Source organism: Pleurodeles waltl, chromosome 3_1 (genome assembly GCF_031143425.1).
Source record: "Pleurodeles waltl isolate 20211129_DDA chromosome 3_1, aPleWal1.hap1.20221129, whole genome shotgun sequence".
In the NCBI taxonomy this organism is placed as follows: domain Eukaryota; kingdom Metazoa; phylum Chordata; class Amphibia; order Caudata; family Salamandridae; genus Pleurodeles; species Pleurodeles waltl.
Window position 1 is genome coordinate 519,968,811 of NC_090440.1, and position 19,115 is coordinate 519,987,925.

General features: G+C 42.4%; 1 protein-coding gene across 4 annotated transcripts in view; it reads right to left on the bottom strand.

The window, feature by feature from the left end:
• Positions 1-19,115, bottom strand: part of LINS1 (lines homolog 1) — a 103,189-nt gene that overhangs the window by 40,541 nt on the left and 43,533 nt on the right. For 3 of the 4 annotated variants that reach the window (XM_069222785.1, XM_069222786.1, XM_069222787.1), the window contains one exon: positions 8,098-8,239. In XM_069222785.1, coding sequence (XP_069078886.1) covers positions 8,098-8,239 — 142 coding nt within the window. Of the gene's footprint in view, positions 1-8,097; positions 8,240-18,496; positions 18,574-19,115 lie in introns of those variants that run through there. The other variant, XM_069222788.1, reaches the window with a different exon arrangement.

Sequence of the window (19,115 nt, forward strand, 5' to 3'; positions counted from 1 at the left end):
TTGTTCCTTTCAATTAATTCCATAAAGGAGAATAAAAAATAGCTTTAGGTGATTGCGCTTTGCACATGATAGTCTACACTTGCTTTCAGAACCGTTTAAAACTTTTTAAAACTAATGCTGTGTTGCTGTAAATGAACTCTTTAACAAGTGAGTATTGCAACTCGAATCGGAAACAGCTAAACACATTTTGTACTTCTGTCGGTCACTTTTTCCACTGTGGGGCATTCTAGAAGTGCCATTTTGGGTAGTGCGTTCTCCAGATTTTCTTTTGGGCCATATGCTTTTAAAAACAGATGCTGCGCGGACACGCCACTGGCACGCCAAAGACAAGCCTGTATGCACCCGTCAGCATCCCTGAAGCAGCCAGCACCAGCCATTCTGCCTGTGGCCCCTCTGAAGGTAGACCACGTATTCGCTTCAACAGGGATAAGTTGCTTGAACTGGCCTCCACCCTAAAATGTATGCCTCACTGCGCTCCACTTTTGGTAAAAGAGGGCTATGTCTGGACCCTGTGTGGGTGGCAAACTAATGCTCTACCATGGACAAAGGTAACTACTGCTGCCCTGGGAAACAGAAATAGGAGTGTGCAGTTTTCTGCAGCGCTTATCAATGTCCATACCTTACAAAAACATGATGCAATTATTTTTTTATTTCCTGAGCGAAGAAAAGCCAAATATATTGTTCATGACCGAGACTTGGCTATCAGAATCATTTAATCCCACAATAGCCATGGCAATTTCTAGACATTACAAAATCTACAGGAAGGACAGTCTAGGGGGAAGAGGAGGAGGCATGGCTATTGTATATGAGGAGGTGTACAAATGCAGCCCTAACTCTACTGAGGAACTGGAAGGTGCGGAGGTGTTGGGCTTACATTTTTCCATGATGCCCCACCAATCAATGGCTGGAGCACTAATTTACAAATCTTTGGCCAATGGTCATTTTCTTAAATCTCTGGACAATACACTTGGTCATTAGGTCTTAAGATTTGCACATTTTATAGTATTGGGAGACCTTAATTTGCATATTGATAAAATAGGAAACAGTGGGGTGGCAGCACTGTTGGACACTATGTTATCCTTAGAGCTCCCCGGACATGCGTTTAGCTACACACATAAAGCAAGTCATGTGATTTATCATATTTTTCTAATATTAGAGTACAACTTGAAGAGCAGACACCACTAGTCTGGACAGATCCTTATGTAATCAAGTTTTGCTGGCCAATGGTAGTAAAATTCCAACCCAAGGCAAACAAAATTATATCAGTCATGACAGCATTTCATAAAATTCTACCTTTTGAATTTATTCACTCCCTCCAAGAGAGTACCTCGTCTCTCTCGGGTCCAGTGGATGAAGACGCCAGCACGCTTAACCACTGGATTCAGAACACCTCCAATAAGCTAGCACCGGTCTCCTCACATACACCACGCAGAAACAAACCTTCTGACCCCTGGTTTAAATATAATATCAGGATTCTGAAGAAACGCTCCAAAATTTTAGAGAGGCAATGGCGAAAAAAACTACATGGGCGAGGACAAAGTCATCTATAAGGCAGCCCTAAAAAATACTTAGCAGGGGGTCAGGAAAATAAATAAATCACACTTTGAATAGAGGATAGAAGAGGCAGGCAATAAATCTAGGGATATTTTCAAAGTCGTAAAAATCTTCATGTCCCCTGAGTACTGCACTAGATGGCACCACCCCACTGTAGAATGGTGCGACCAGTTTTTGTGATAAAATTACAGTTATTCAAGCCAACCTACCATCAGTGATCCAGGTGGAGGAGAGTCAGATGGAGACAGTTTGCTCAGGCTCAGTCGCTCCCTCTATGACTTCACTTTAAAAAATTTCAGCCTATCCCTTTGGAGGAATCATTAGTGACCACATGTGCCCACAAATCAGGATCACCGATGATGGGTGCAGTCATCATTAATCCACTGGCTAATAAGGGTCTCAATGCGTCGCTGTCCTAAGCAACAGTCCCTGTGTATGGAAGCAGACTAAAGTTCTGCCTCTCCTAAAGAAATTCCTGGCGTGGACTCTATAGAGCAATCAAACAACAGGCCAATCTCTCTACTGCCAGCATTGTCCAAGGAACTGGAAAAAATGTGTTAATCAACAGCTGTCTCAGTGTCTCAAAACTAACAAGCTGCTCCATCCCAGCCAGTCTGGCGTTAGGCCAAACTTCAGTACTGAGACAGCATTGACCTAAGCCAGTGAACACAATAGATGTACCTTGTGTGCGAAGGTGGGGTGTGGTCCTGATTACGTTACACCTGTCAAAGGCTTCGGTACTGTCCCTCATTCTATGCTACTTGCAAGCCTCCAATCCATCGGAATAGGTGGATTGGCTTTAAATTGGCTAGCCTCTTTTTTGAAGAACAGAGGGCAGGACGTGTGGATTACCATATAATCTTCCATAGCGTACTATCTGACAGTTGGAGTGCTGCAGGGGTCGGCTCTGAGCCCCACACTGCTTAATGCATATCTTACTAATTTAGCACAGTTGGCAGAGGCCTTGGGGGCTAAGGTGATTACATAGGCTGACTACACCCAACTGCTGTATACCTGTGGGAAGGGAGAGGAGACTTCAGGAGAGTTCATTAAAACCTGCTTTTCTTTGTTTTGGGTGACCTCACATCAATTAAAATGCAACACAGATGAGACCACAATACTATTCTTTGGCCCCAATCCCCTGGACTGGCAGTCTCTGTGGCCCAAAGACACCCCACCCCCAGGGAGGAACAGTCAAGAACCTGGACATTAAATCTGACATTTCTCTATCTTTTCAGCCACAGATTATGTCGGTGATTGGAACATGGTTTGGGCTTTCACAGACACTGGAAGTTTTCTTTTACACTTTCTCTCCCTGTCTGCAAGAAAGTTTCCATGTCCCCTCTTGCGTTCAGCCCACAGCTTTCTGGTAAGGAACACTAAGATCTGTCGCATAAGAATGGGCAGAAGGACCTTCTCCCATCTCGGACCAGTGGCTTGGAATAAAAACTCCCACTGGAGCTACACTCAGTAGTGGCTACTACCTTGTTTAAGAAAAGGTTGAAGACTTGGCTCTTCCAACAAGACTAGGTTATCTCATTGCACAGCGTAGATGACTGAAAGCTCAGCATCCGGACATTTCCCTTTCATTCATTCATTTATATCAAGGACCAATTTTTATCTTTATGCATCTTGAACTGCAAGGCTGTGCTGTAAAATGCTTTCACCTTTACTGAAGCTAATTAGACTCCAACAGCTAATACTTGCAACTCACTCAAGACTTTTGTGAAGCTCTTATTCCAAGTGTCTGTCAATCTGAGAACTTTCTAATGTACTCACTCGACACACCTCCATCACCTCTGCGGCTCAGTTTTAGATTTGTGGCAGAAGACTTATGAAAGTAGCACCACAATTATTCCTTCATGAGGTGCCACTACAGGAAGCAACATAATTTTAACAATACTTCAAGTACGCCTGCCCACTAACAGAGCAGGAGGACAACCGCTGACAAACAGACAAAGAGAATTTTAAATTTACAACCGTGTCCTTCTTTGGACAAAAGGCACTGGCTGGGATGCTGTATGTTACAAAGAGAATTTAATAAAATGTGAAGGTGACATTACAACATGGCTCCTCACTGATTCTTGGGTAATGCAGTTGATGAACTGGATTTTCTCTCTCGATTTGGACTACCACTACCGACTGGGGACGCATTTCTCTATAATCGAGCGCTCCTCTTCAATGCTTTGTTTTATGTCTAGGACTGATGATTCTTAAGCAGTGGAAACCCGGGTTGGGGGGGGGGGGGGCGGGGGGGGGGGGGGAGCGCTGAGGAGCTGACAGATTTAATTTACACTGCTGCGAGCAAAATTGACCCACACTGCTTTGGTACTGATTGTAATAAAGAAGGTGGTAAGTCAGTAAGAATATTAGTCTGGATGATAAAGAGGAAAATAGCCTGACACCATATTGCAGATTTCTGATAAGCAGGCTGAGACAGTAAATACTGAGATGACCAGTAAAGTAGTTTTTGCAATGCTATCTTTAGAAATTGTAAGCTGCTTCTAGCACAGAGCAGATTCAGGAATACTTAGATGGAGTTGGTCTACATTTGAATTGCTCTGGCTAAGGACATGTTCCTGTTTACTTCTATTAGTCTGTCCCTGACATTCTACCAGATACACTGTTTTCTGAGGCATGAAAGATAGTCCAGTTATCAGACTCAATGTGAGAAGAAATTCTAGTAATGGTCTCCAGGCCCAAAAGGGATATTTGTGTCTATAAATTCTACAGAACTTTGTCCATGATGAATGCAGATGTTAAAATAGTCAGTAGATCCACTATGACAAGCCTCCTGAGAGTTTCCACAGTGTTGGTTTACTAGGGCTAATTTGGATTAATCTCCAACAGGAACCAAATGCTCAATTTGAGATGACTTGTTTATATGAAGTATTCTTTAGATCATGAAGGTGAGGTTTATGTTATCACATTGCTTGAAATCAGAAAGCACTCAATACTGTGTGGTTTTTCTTTCGTGAACTAAAGCAATTAAAATTTGGTCCACAGTTTATAAGCTGGGTAAAACACTGTATAAACTACCCTAGGTTAGAGAGAATGGGGAAGGAGATATCTGGAAGCTGGTGTTGTAGGGCTTAAATTTAGCTGTCATTTAACGTTTCTTTTAACTTAGCATCCTGTTCTAAATGGTGGTTTAACATGTTCCCCAACCCTGCCACACACCCCCCGCACGAGAATGTGTCACACATGCATTTATTCTTGGTAGGCATTGTCACCCTGTAGTCTGAACAATTAGTTTGAGGGACTCACATTTAGAACGTGATGCCCTTGAACTTTTTTGTGTGCTCGTAAGAGACAATTCTTTCTCCCCCCAGACTAACTAGAGATGCTGTTCTGCACCTCCAGCACAGCACGATATGGACAGTGTTTTATGACATGAATAGTTTCCGTGCTGAACTCAGCAAGCGGCGCTGAAGTCATCACAGAACTTTTGTGAGCTGTGACAGAGATACAGCCCTGCTGACCCAAACCGTCATCCTGAAAAGTGAGATAACCATGCAAGAGAAATGTGCAGGTTGCACATTTGGACAGGTACATTCATTAATGCACTAAGGCTGGCTTCCAGATGCCGAATGTCAAAGTAAGGGGTTAGATCATTCCTACAAGTCTGGTAGAAGGGTATTCCAGCTATGGTCTCTCTAGCGTATAGGTAACAGTGATAGATAAGAATAATTAACATGGTTAAATTGTTTGTGTTTTTCACCATTCTAAAAATGCTGGTTACAATGATGCGTCTCATCTGCTTTATAATTACAGCTCATGTTTTATTTATAAGGATAAAATCTTTTCAAATAATATTTGAAAATGCACTTTAGATTATTTTCTTTATGACACCTTGGGCATGCAAAAGTGACAAACGAAAGGCTTAGATCTGATTTAATCAATTCCTTTGGAATCGGAGTGGTCATGCTTGAGGCTACTGAAAACATCCATCATCTGGAGGTTTAGAGTTTAAGATATGGTACTGTAAGCTCGCCAAAACAAACCAACATTTACTGATGATATAGGGAGCTTTAGACTCTATATTGTGAAGGTTTGTTGACCTAATACACAGTCCTACTAAATCCGTAGTAACCGTATACCACTAGACTCTAGAGCAAACAAGGCAACTCTGTTCCTTGACGATATTATTATTTGTTAGATGATGCCCTTCGCCTTTGAGTTGCAACATGAATTGACTTGGGGCATCCACCTTGGAAGTTTCAGAAATGTTGTATCTTTATATGTGGAACATACACTGGTGTATTGTGGGATCCTGTATATTCGATTCTGCCAATGCTTCCTAAACTGAATACATTTGGAGATCTTTCTAGTCTGAGTACTAATTGAGTCAAATAACACGGATTACCCATTGGCGTATTTGTTAGGAAGGGATGGAACAGCTCCATAATATGGGTTGTGAAGGATATGATTTATCTTGTCATCCAGACTGCATACATCCAGAAAGCGAACACTGCCCTTTCTACAGGTTGAGCATTATAGGAAATACAATGCTCATTAGTATTCTTTTCTATGTTGCCATTCTGAAGCGATGAGAAAGGTAGCACTTGTGAAGATGTTGGTTATCCCTTGGCATCTCCGAGTCTACCACACATTATGTTGACTTCTCTATAAAACAGAGTACTCTTAAACTGCTCAATGAGAAAGGTGACCTTTGCCTCCCAGATATTCTGCCTAACATTTACAACATTTAGTGAAATCGTTGAACAAAGCCAATAACCAGAAGAGACAGATTGTGGTTGGCTATTGTGGCTCCAGTGACCTGAATTTCACACAAACATGCTCTAGTGTACTGTATTTGGTGTCACCTTTTCCTCTGATTTGGGAATGGGTGGTCAGAGTAATAGGGCCCCAACCTCTGAGGATGCACCAAGTGGGCCTTGCTCATTTTACATAAACTAAGGCACGAAGCATTTGCAACTAAGTCAAGAAGCATCTTCAACTATAAGAATAGAGAAGCAATGAATTACCTTTTGAAGGTGACAAATTCCTTACTTTTGTCAGAACAGGGAAGAGTCTGTTGTGCAGACAGGCAGTTCCTTTTATATCCTATGATGGATACAGCGTCTCAAAATACTTGTGCTGTGTTCATGAGCAGACCACCCAACTGCACCAAGAGGTCTGTGTTAGAACAGTTGATGCTGGGTTAATGCTCTGCCTTTGCACTTAATAAAGCTGTGTGTGAAGATTGCCTATTTACAATTCTACAGATTAGGGCCAAATGAAAGGGAGACTGTGAGGCCCAATTTGCCAGATTTACAGACAATGGGACATGATTATTGCCTACACAAAAAAAATCATGATTAATGTTCGATTAATGCTGTGAAAATATCTGCACAGAACATATTGTTCATCTGTAATTATTCACATAAGTTTACCTAGAATATCTGACACTTGTGTCAGACACTAATGCTGGTAGGGCTGGATTCATGCATCTAATATGGTCATGCCGAGTGGTTATGGAATATTTGCAGAAGGTGAAGGATAGCCTTAGAGTGACTGTGGCAATTTCACTGTGGCTCCGTTTAAAGGAATGTATGTTTGGGGGCATCGCAGAATAAAGAAACAAAAGGAAAGAACTAATATAAATTGGTGGTGGTGTGCTTGTGAAGAGACATAAAGCGATACACTGGCTGAAGCATGCAAGCAAGAGGTTTGTACTGTACTATTGCAATGAGCACAAGTGGTCGTTGGCAGAGGAAATGTGTACGGTCACAGTGTTGAATGATAAAACAAAATCATTAAATAATTGGCCTGACAGACCCCAAGCTAAGTTGTCTATTAAGTTATAAATCTTAATCTGGTTTTGCCATGCCTTGAGCTACCTGCCTTATATGTTCCTTCATTCGTGCCGCTGACCGGAAGGATTATTAAACAATAAGCATTATCTCCAGGTAAGTCATGGGGGTGCGTGGGTCAAAGCCGGTCTTTCGTCTTCTTCTGGTCACATTGGCAAGATGGTTCACATCTGTGCTTGTCAGGATTCTGAGAAACATCTTCCAAGCAGAAAATATTTCCTTTTAAAGCAGAACGTTCTTAGTTGAAGTGGCTCAGTGTTGGAATTCACTTCTGGTGGAGATGCACTAACGATTTAACTTCATTCCTGAACGTCACAAAGACAGTAAAATCCTGGCTTCACCTAAACTAGCTGACCTGTATTGCTATTGATTTGTACTAATTATCTCTTGTGAGCCCAATAAACTATTGCTCAAATAAATGAAGATGCAAATTAACTCATAATATTAGTCAAATTAAAGATATCTAATGTTTCTTGCTCTGTCTGCGCCCTGTAATGTTGACACTGCTAGTTTACAATGGAATTTATTATACTTCTTAATAAATAAAATCCTTTATGAAGGAAGGACTGGCATTCTATAGACTGTAAAAATAAGTAAGCAGAATAAACTCATACAGAAGACGTTTTTCACATGTACTGAATAATTTAAGATCCCTGTTGACCTTAAGAAGCCAGAGGCTTAAAGGAAGGCGACAATAGGGCTACTGTGTCAAAATAGGAGTTTTTACCTGAACTGCGCAGACATGGATCATCCAAAAGATCTTTTATCACCGTGGTTAATGACCAAATGCAAGCAGATACGGCACTGCTCTTAGGATACTCAGACATGGTTTTCAGGCAAAACAGAAGCCAACTGCTATTCACTTCATTCTGGGGAAAATGAAAAAAGATGTAACAACGCATTAAGCCTCATAGTTCTGCTAAAAGTAACTCAGCAACTTCCAATTCAACAGCTTTACCACAGTCTTTTCTCAGATCCTCTAAATGAATGTTGTTCTTCAGTAATCCTGTTTGCTGTAATATCATACTTCCATTTCAACATAAAAAATAAAATAAAAAAATATTTTCCATGCTTCTTTGCTTTTGCTCTATTTCCAAATTCTAGCCAAATGTCCATTAGAAAGAACAAAAGTGCATTACACTTACTGTCCTTCCTTGAAGGTGTCTTTATATTAGATTTTTTTTTTGAGTGAATAGTAAACTACTGAATACAAATACTAAATTACCACACTAAATCAGAAAAACATCTTCCCTTGTTCCCTCAAACTCCTTCACACCGTATCCTCTTTCTTCCAGTGTGCCCCACAGTCCAAACCATCCCAATTCTCCTTTTCTTTGCAGGTTCACTCCTCCTTTATCATAAATGCTAATATTAAGTTAAAGTTGTATGTTGACTTACCTAAAAGATGATGGCATTTAGCCTCACCCCGTCTTTCTCCCTTAGACTATTTCTTGAATGTTGAGAAGACTAAGCCTTTTCAGGCATACCAATTCTTTGCAACCTTGTAAACTAATTGCCACAAGAAAACTCTAATTCAACAGCAGAAGGAAAAGGGTCCTATCTCATAAATTGAGGTGCAATTTGGGGATCTAATTACCCAGTGATGCATTATAATCTGTATTGACGCTTACTTTGAGTCAACCCATGTGGCTCTATTGTTGTGTTTTAATATTCACTATAAGGTACACTTTATCTTTCATCTTGTGAGCACTAAGAACTTTCTGATGAAGCAGTAAATTAACGTACTTAACTGCAAAATGTGTGTTCTCTTCCTCTGCAATTTATCTATGTTTTTGATGTGGAACAATGCAAGAAGCATGTATTTGTTGCCATTTTTTGAGGTTTTGAATTAATGATTGTATTTATGACATGAGACATACTGTTCCTTATGTGTTTTTATCTTAAAAAAAAAAAATACACTTCCAAACCCAGTTAACAACAAAGAAGCCCAGGGAATATGCATTATTTTTACTCTCTACCGCAATCCTCTCCAGCAGGAGTATGAACAGGCCTAGTCAAATGCACAAACGTGTACTAGTGTATAGAGCCATTTATATATGTTTTTCTACCCTAATGATTTGGATAAGATATTTTATTTAAACAGTACCTCCTTCAACAATGACCCTAACTGTATGCAGATTCTTTTTGCCCATTGAATCTAAAAAGAAAGTCTATTGCTTGCCTTGAAAGGATTAAAGATTTTGCATATCTGTGAAAGTGTATATGGATGTGATATGTGTCTCTGAATCAATTTATGAAAGACCATCTGCCCCCAACCACACAGACACACTTTCACCTGGGGATAGGACACCCAATGCCATAGCTGAAGTTCTTAACCTTTTTTTCAGTAAGCTCAAATGCCTCCCAAAGTTGTGCGATAAACTTCAAGGAGTTTTAATAAGAGCAGTACCCTAACCCTGGTGTATTGCTGAGACTCCCAAGCCACAGTCACCTCTGCTCACCCCTACAGCAAAGTCTCCAAACGATGAAATAAATGGTGATGGGTAACTAGTCAATTCTCTCTTCATTCTCTATTTATCCAGTATTTGAAAGGTTGACTATGTAACTGTGATATATACAATGTGTTGTCCTTCTAGCTCTTAGGAATCCAGGGGAGGTCCAAATGAGGGTGACCCAAGACAGTGTTATCAATAAAGCATCACTTCTAGTCATTCTGTGACCACTCTAAAGAGTAAGAATGGTATGAGGCCTGGTAGTACAAGTTTGGCACCCCAAAGGCCTCCTGTAGCAGTCTTTCTCCCACATTTGTATATTAAGAAGAGATCCTTAAGTCCCCAATGTTGTTTACCTGGAAATGCAGTAATTGTTTATGGACGCAATTCTACCAATACAAAAGATTATGCAGTCATGGCAGCTCAGCAAGTCTTTGTTTACTGCATGCAAAAGTGCAGTAACATTTCTCATAAGAGTTTTTTGGAGATTTGGAGGTATAGGAGTGACCAAATACTTTACGGAACTAATGGCCCGCCTGAAAGGAGTTGTTTTTCTTCACCTCCAACACTCCATGATGAAAAATGTTAATACTGAGTCCCTCTGATTTTGCTATATTGACACTGAACGTGGAGACAAACTAAAACGCACTGTGCTTGTGCATCAGTGCTAGCAGATTTGTCAGTCACCAGGATGTCATAAGCAAAGGTTGTTAGTTAAAAATACATCTCACCACAATTTAACTCCCTAAGTATGAGGTTTCTCCCTAATTCTCTGAGTGAAGATTTCCAGTGAAAGTGCAAATAGCAAGGGGGGGGGGGGGGAGGCAGAATTGTTTTCACCTACTAATTTCTAGCTTGTCAACCTACCTTTCACTATGATCCTCAACATCACTGTTCAGTATTTGGATTCAACCTACTGCATAACGCAGTAGCCACGTTCCGCAACACCTTGGCCATAAATGACCAGCCCATCTAGTGAAACAAATATTTCAGTGTGTAACAAAAGGATGACTGCCTCCTTTCCTCTGCTTTTTTATGATGCCTATAAAATGCAGGATCTTCTTGGTGTTATCTCAGCCAGTCTGTCGCTTACAATCCCAGTCTGACCTCAGTGTATTAGCTTCGGTAGTAGCCTGAGCAGGAAGATTGGCCAGTAAAACGTATACGGAGTGGGATTAGAAATAGGCTTAAGAATTAAGGCCATTGTTGCTTCTTTCATGAAGGGTGAAATCACCAGTGTTTGGGTTGTACCATTCATTAGATCCATTAGGATTTTCACCAACAGTGGGCTGAAGGTTTTATAAAATTTAGGTGGGTACCCGTGAGGTCCTAGGGCCTTAGTAATCCCTGCATGCCTGAAATACCTCCTCTTTCCCAATCGGAAATCCAAGAGCTTTCTCCTCTCTATGAAAAGTGTTAGAAATTAAGCAACAATAGGTAGAAATGGCATTCTTTCTCTTGGTTCGGGTCAGCAGTGCAGAATCCCTGTAAAATAGCCTGAAGCAAATTTTTATCTTCCCACTCTCACAGTCATCTGTGTGCTCAATCTGTTCACCTTCAGCCTTATTTCCTCCTTTGTAGTAGTTCAAATTTAATGTTTATCAAAATTAATTTTGCAAGAAGAAGAAAATAGACTCCGACTCAAATACAAATACCGTAAGGACTTGGGGTTCTGTGCCTTACACCTAGTTTCAGCCTCCAGTACATCCCTTCTCAAGATCTGTGTAAGTGCTTCCCTCCCTTAGATTAGTTATTTTTGTTACCTCCTCTACAATTTGTCCGCTCATTGCTGCTTTCAATGCAACCCACACCATGGCCTTACTTACTTTCCATTCATCATTACTAACTATGCACTTTTTGAATTCTGTCCTTATATTCTTCTAAACAATGGTGCCCTTTAATAAGGAGAAGTTCAAGCACTAGGAGCCCAGTCTAGCAATGGGCACAACACTATGGGGTTGATTATGACTTCGGCGGAAGGATAAGCCCATCCGCCGAAGTCCCGTCGGGCCGGTTGCCGCCAACTTCCTAATGAAAAAGAATCCCTAATATTTACACTAGCCCAGGACTGTTGTAGGATTAACTGTCAATATTTGAGACAATATTTTTAAGTCAACAAAGAGGAGAACTACCAGCTATCAGTAAACACGTAATGGAGCTTTCTTTTTTCTTCAAAGAAGCCAAAAACACTGTAACTTGCCAGGAGAAAATAAGTTGTTGTTCCTCCATGACCCTTTTAAGGATTCTGTTTAGGTGATGGAAAAATTGATTGAAATAAAATGGGCTAATTTTCTACAGCCGCACAATCTAGGTGACTGTCCTCTCACAGTGCAACACAAAAGGATGACAGACGGAGTGCTGAAACTTTTCAAACACTCACCCCCAGTCACAGATCTGTGTTAAATCCATTGTTCTTTTGCTCATCATGCCACCCCGCTTTGCACCCAGCCATATGCAAGTCAGTCATAGGAACAGCCATAGGAACAGTCCAGCCGAACTGCCAGATCTGGTTCCAGGATGCTTGTTTCCAATACAGGGAAGTCCTGGCCTGGCAGTTCGGGCTGGACAGTTACCATGGGGCTGATTTGCATATGGATGGTGAGCAAAAGAACGATGAATTAAACCCAGATCTGTGACTGGGGACGAGTGTTTGAAAAGTTTCAGCACTCCGTCCGTCATTCTTTTGTGCTGTTCTTTCGCAGTGGCCAACCTCAGAAACCTTGGTATTCCTTTTGTCAATAAATGTGATCTAGGTCCTGAGATCTCTCATGTCACCAAAGCTTGCACCTACCAAATAAGGCTCCTAAGGACAATCATGGTGTTTCTGCCCTTCCCACACAAAGTCATGGCAGCTAACAATATTGCCCATGGCAGATTAGGCTATGGCAATGCCACAAACTTGGGTATTCCTGAAGCCTCCATTGCTCAACTCGACAAGATTCACAGCGCCCAGGTCAAAACCACCTTCTAGTTCAAAGAAAATGATTTCCCTTCTGGTTATCTGCAGCAACTCCACTGGCTCCCAGTTACCAAAGAAATTGTATTAACAAATCCCTGCATTATGTTAAAAATCTTTGGAGATAGGGTCCTGCTTTACCTTCGCCAGAAATGTTTAAAATGCCAATCCAGCCATCAACTAACATCTAGCAGAAACTCGGTGTGAGTTATACAACAGTTTAAACTATCATGGTGGGGTAGCCAAGCCTACAGTGTGCAGGGAGGAACACTGGAAAATTCCACTGTACTTCAAATTTGTGCAATTCCCCAACTTCTGCAATATAATAAAGTCCTCAAAACCAGGCTATTCAACGTGCAAAAACCCTCCTCACGAGGCCCCTGTATGAGGCACTAGCCCGAAGAGCCCCCTTTGGAGTGTTATTTGCATATTATAAAATACCCACAAAAATAAAATAAATAACAATATGTTAAGGAACTAAAGATGTGTTGCACAGAGGCTATTGTGGACAATCCATGTGGGAGAGTGATAGCCAAGCCAGGCCTTTAAAATAGTCAATAACCTAAGATGTTTTCTGATGCAACTTTTGGAAATAATCTTGACAAACAATATTTTCAGACAGAAAGATAAAATATTTCTCTCGGATTACAAAGGTTTCCAAGAGATATAACGTAGATCCATTAGAGGAAAATATATACATGCAGTACAGAAATAATCGGCATACCCGAAGATACGAATTGGAAGGAAGGAATAATCTATGGAAGATACAGGCAGTGTCCTCCAAGAATGGTCTAAAACGGAGGCTTTACTGGAATGAAATATACAAAAGTTCAATACAATTTCATCTAGGACATGCTTTACCCAAATCTCTAAAACAAGCAGTAACATGTTGGTTATAAATATAGCCTAGAAAAATCACAAATGGATGACAAGTATTTTTACTACATCAACAAGTATAAACATCTGTTGGAACAGGAATGACCCTTGCATGGGGTACAGTTGTGTTCTCTTGCCCAGCTGTGTATTCATGTTTTTCTGGTTTTTGATTTTGCTGTAGTCTCACAGTAACCTAGTGTGCACATGGAGGTATAGGTCTGTCCACTGACATGACTGAGGTCTTGGACTGGTTCCGCGACTGGGAGGGTCGCACCCAGAGTGTACTCCTTAAACAGAGAGTGGACTACTCTTTCTGTAATGTGTTTAGCACAAAACAGTGGTGGTAGCATGCCACATTTTCTAAGTTAATTAATGTGACCAGGCAATTTGTATCTGCATCACGGGAGTGGAGGCCTACTGGTCCACTTGTGTAACATTCCATTTCTGTGCACTTATCAAGATCCCATTGCTAACATCCTAAGCGGTTTGTCTTTGCTTTATATATGCAGACTTTCTGGTACCTGCAGTGTGTGTAAATGATCCAGTGTAATGGAGGCTTGCGGGATCCATTCTGGATGGCTCAAGCTCACTTGTTGAACAAGACTAAAGTGAGATGTCCCACCTACACCCCCCACCTAACCCCCCCCCCCCCCCCCCCCCCCCAGGTAGTGGACATGTATTGTTGACAATCCTGTAGCTGGAGGGAAAAGACCTAGACACTGAAGTGAGGAGAGAGGAGACCAGGCTCCTCTATAAATTCAGTTAGGCCTTTTGCTGAGGAAGGAGCTGCTGATTAGGCTTCTCAAAGCGCTAAAAGCTACCAATTTGACAGACGGTGAGGGGGAAGTATTGGACTACAGACTCTTAGTGCAAACTTGATGGGACCTTGTTGCTGAGGTCCAGCCTGTAGCCTTTCCCTGATCACACTTTTCCTTTTGCCTGATGAAAGCCCAATACAGAAACCCCATCCCTCTTTGTGCCTTGGTTGTAGGTGCTCAAGGCTAGAAACACTGCTGTGCAAAGCACACCTCTGCAGTAAAGCAGTTTCTAGAGAACAGCATGGAAAGGACACGTGAAACGACAGTTGGGTGGCCAGAACACCGCCAACCCTATTAGGAGTTCACTGTAGAGCCGGCAGTGAACAGGGCCATGCCAATGTGGCGGTGCAGTGGGTACAGCAGCACCCATCGCGCTTTCCACTGCCCGTAATTCTGGCAGTGGAAAGCGCAATGGGGCTGTCCATGGGGTCCCCTACACTGCTCATGCCAAGGGAATGGGCAGTGCGGGGGCCCATGGCACCCCCTTTCCGCCATTCTTTGCATGGTAGGGCTACCACCATGCAAAGGCTGGCGGAAAGGGGACTCGTAATCCCCAAGGCAGTGCTGCAAGCAGCGCTGACCTGGCGGATTACAACCGCTGAGACCGCCAGGCTGTTGGCTGGCAGCAACCTGGCGGTGCTGGCGCTCCAACCATTGCACTCTCGCTGTGGTCGGACCGTCACTTTGGCAGAGGTCCGACCACGACCCTGTGCCAGGGCCATAATAGGGCCAATAGTCTGTCTAAAAACCAGCTTCCCAGAGAGGACGGGGGAGTCACTCGAGTCAACCCTTTGTTCTCCTGTTCTACAGTGCCAAGAAGCCTGCCTGTCACCTGAGAGAGTGAAGCCCCCCCGACCCCTTCAGGATCAACTATGCAGGAGGAGTGAGGTGCACTGCGACTCCAGCAAGGTGTGGTTTACCAGAAGAGCAAGACTGCTATGAGTGATCCAAGAGTCCCAGTCTTTGTGAGAAGCAGCCTCTCGCCCTGCAGTTTTTGATGGGAGCTATACAGTGCTACCAAAGGTCGTAGGAACCCAGGGCTGTGACCTGACCCGAGGCACTATGTCAGAGGGGAAGTTGTAAAGTGACAAGTGGTATTCGACAGAAAGTGAGGCCTGTGCTGGGTCTTGCAATCTGACTTACACCAGTCTGTACGTAGTCACAAAATCCAGTGATCAGCCTGTGAAATGTTGCATTAGCCTGCACCTGTTCACCCAACTGGGGCTGCACTAACCTGAGAGTACATTCTTACCGAGCGGTGAGGGATCCAGCATCTCTAGGAACTGCCCTGACTGGGAGGAGTTGTCACTGGGGGACACTGAGCAGCTGCCCTATCAGAGACGTGACCGCCCAGAGAAGTGAGTGGTTCAGAAGAGGGACAGCTGGATAGGAGGAGCCAGTTGGCTGATCGAGTGTGCCAATATTAACACACACTAAGAAACCGTATGGAGGGAGAGGGAGAAGGAGAAGAGGGGGAAAAAGAGACTAATCACGCTTCACACTGACCCAGAGAGGGAAATGTTTGGGCTATAAGGTGGAACGTGTGGTGGGACAAAGCCAATAGTGGGAAAAGAGCAGAAACAACCTCAAAGATCCAGGGCACAAAGTTTATTTTTGTACAAGTCTTATGTGTAGTATTTAGTTCTAGTTTGCATTAAAGTAATTACCTTGTGAAGAAAATCATTTATTACAGTAATTTGTGATTGCTGAGCTCGAGCATCCACGCACTATCTCTCAGGAACTTAAGTGTGCCAGTGACCTGCAGATTTCAAGGAAAAGTGTTACATATTTAGGGGTCTATGTCACAAGGGAGGCTCACTTGGCCTGGAATTGTAACATCCAGCCAATCCTCAACAAATGTGTCAGGGTGGGCCTGCACCACCATATTTAAGATGGAAGAATTGCCACACCTTCTTTGTCAACTGGCAAACTTTCCCTTTAGATATCTTGTCAGTCTTTTACGTCTATTAATTTATTGCTGAGGAGCTACAGGCAGGGGTAGGATCTGCCTAGAATTCTTCTTTACAAATGTTTTAAATTCACTTATGAGGAGTGAACTGCAGCCCTGACAGCATGTATTAACATCTCTACCACAGCTGCCCCTTGAGCAACAAAATAAAAGTGATGGTGTTCGTGTGTGACATTTCTACTTTGAAAACGCGTCTGCACTCTGGGGGTGGAGGGGCAAATATTACAAACATGGGGGTGTGATTCATACCTTAATGAATCCAGTGAATACATTAATTTCCAGTAAGGCACAACTCAAGATCTGGGACAGAGAATTAAACTTACAAAGGAAATGCCCACGTGGGTGGGATGGGCAATGAGTTAGATAGCAGTTTTAAAAGGATTCAAAATGTGGGACATCATAGGGATATCCAGCTTGGGAGATGTGGCATCAGGAGAGGCATTCAAATCATTTACTGATATATAGGAGGAGTTTGATCTGCACACAGGGAGGTTTTTCTGATACCTTTAGCTTCGACATATTGTGGCTTCTAGTGACACAGATGAGAGCTGGCCCAGCCTTTAGTCGCTTGGAAGCACAAATACAGACTGAGGAGCTGAAAGACCATACAATAACACAAATCTACTGTTCCTTAGTGTGGAATGCCCCAGACTCCTGAGAAGCTACATCAAGAACAGCAGCAGGGTCTTGGTCCACTCTCTGATGAGGACTGGTGTGAAGCACGGATGTCCCCTCAAGATTTTGCCACTGCCTCAAGATACAGACTGATTCAGTTGAAGTATTTATAGAGTGTACCTCACACAACATGAGATTATGGAACTTAGGAGCCATAGCTTTGCCGTAATGCCTAAAATGTGACTCTCAAGTTGGAGACCTTATTTATACAGTATAGGTAGGACCACTGGAATAATGTGATTGTGCTGTGATTTTTGCATAATTATAGATTTGCCGCATTTGCCATATAAACCATCATCTTTCATATAATCTGCAGATTTTAATAAAAAATAAATTTGGTTCTAACTCAAACGTTACTAAAAATGCAGCGACACAGCTTGATGAGCAATGGAAGGTGCTTTAGCAAAGCTGGTTATTGCCATATTTGAATGTTACATGGGTACTAATTAGATGCAACCAATAACCAGACAGTGTTACTAAGTTAAAAAATGATGAAATAATGAGGTAGTACTATTACAAATTCTGACGCATTATGTTGCATAAATTGGCTTTTATTCCCACATAATTTACTCAACCCGGTCACATAATCTGACCCTCTCCTGCCACATAATTCCAGTGGCCCTGAGTATAGAGACTCGACAAACTGCCCCCTTTTTGCAAAGGGGTTTTTCCACCCATAGTGTAGTTTTGGTGTGAAGGCTACCTTGTGACCCAAAGTAGGCCCCATATAAATTCTGATCTTGAAGCTAATCGGTATGTAATAGCGTCACTGTGCTACAGAAAACAAATTAAAAAATGCTGAGTCACAAATATTACTGTGGCAGGGCACGGGAGACTCGGTGGCAGGAGGCGGACTCAGAGTGCCCCAGGAGGTCTCTCAAGAGTATCCTTCCTGAAGTCACAGAGCGAGATGACGTCCGAGTGGATCCCGGCGTCCGGCTTTTAGATGAAAGACTTTTGGAAGACAAAAGAAAGGAGAACGTGGAAGTGAAACAGGAAGATGAGCGAGGAGAAGACGATCAAAGAGAAGACGGGTCAGTGAAGGAGGACGAGCGAGAGCGGAACAAGCGAGAGGACGAAGAAGGGACAGAAGGCATGCAAGAAGGCGGCAGAAGGGACCAACGAAGGAGGAAGTGGAACGTCGGTTGCAGTGAAGGAGAGAGACGCCGCAACCCAGAAGGAGAGAAGGTGATGCGTGGAGAATTCAGCCACGTCCCAGGAGGGACGTGGCCATTCCAGGTACGGAACAGCTTATGCGGTTCAATTTATAATACAATAGGGAAGGTTGGGGAGGTGCTGGGAGGAAAAAGAAACGGGAAGGATAAGGAACAGGAGCGACTCTCACTGTTTCTGAAATAACAGCACAAACTGGGACTAACCTCACACAAGGTGTGAACAAACACCGACAATTGAATTTCTTTTCCCTGGGTATTCGTTTTTTTTGTTTGTTTCTTTGCTCGACTAAATCACTGAAAAGAAAAGAGAACTTTTAGGAAATAGCAATTTCACGTATGAGGTGAGCAGAGCACAAGTAGAATAAAAGAAAAGAACTAACCAGAATTAAATAAAAGACATATCGATAATAAGGAAAACATATCTAATAGAGGCTTCTTATTTATTTTCTCTCTCTCTCTCTCTCTTTTCATGGGAGTTCCATGACGAAACTGAAAGTTTTCCTGTGGAGAGAATAAAATAGAAAACTATCAAGGGACAAAGAAGAACATAGACTGGAAACATTCCCTAGGAACAGAGTTTACTAATTCCACCACACATTCTTAAACAGAGCCAGTGTAGTGTCCTATCTGTACTGTGCTCATAAGCACACAGGCCTCCCAGAATATTACCTCTCTGTCACAATGACACAATCAAACTGGAAGACCACAACAGAAGTAACTTAAGAATCATTAGACTACCAGAATGATCAGAAAAGGTGGCACCCTCTACCACTGAATTATTGTAATCGTGGATCCGAGATATGCTAAAAACAAAGTTTTTCGA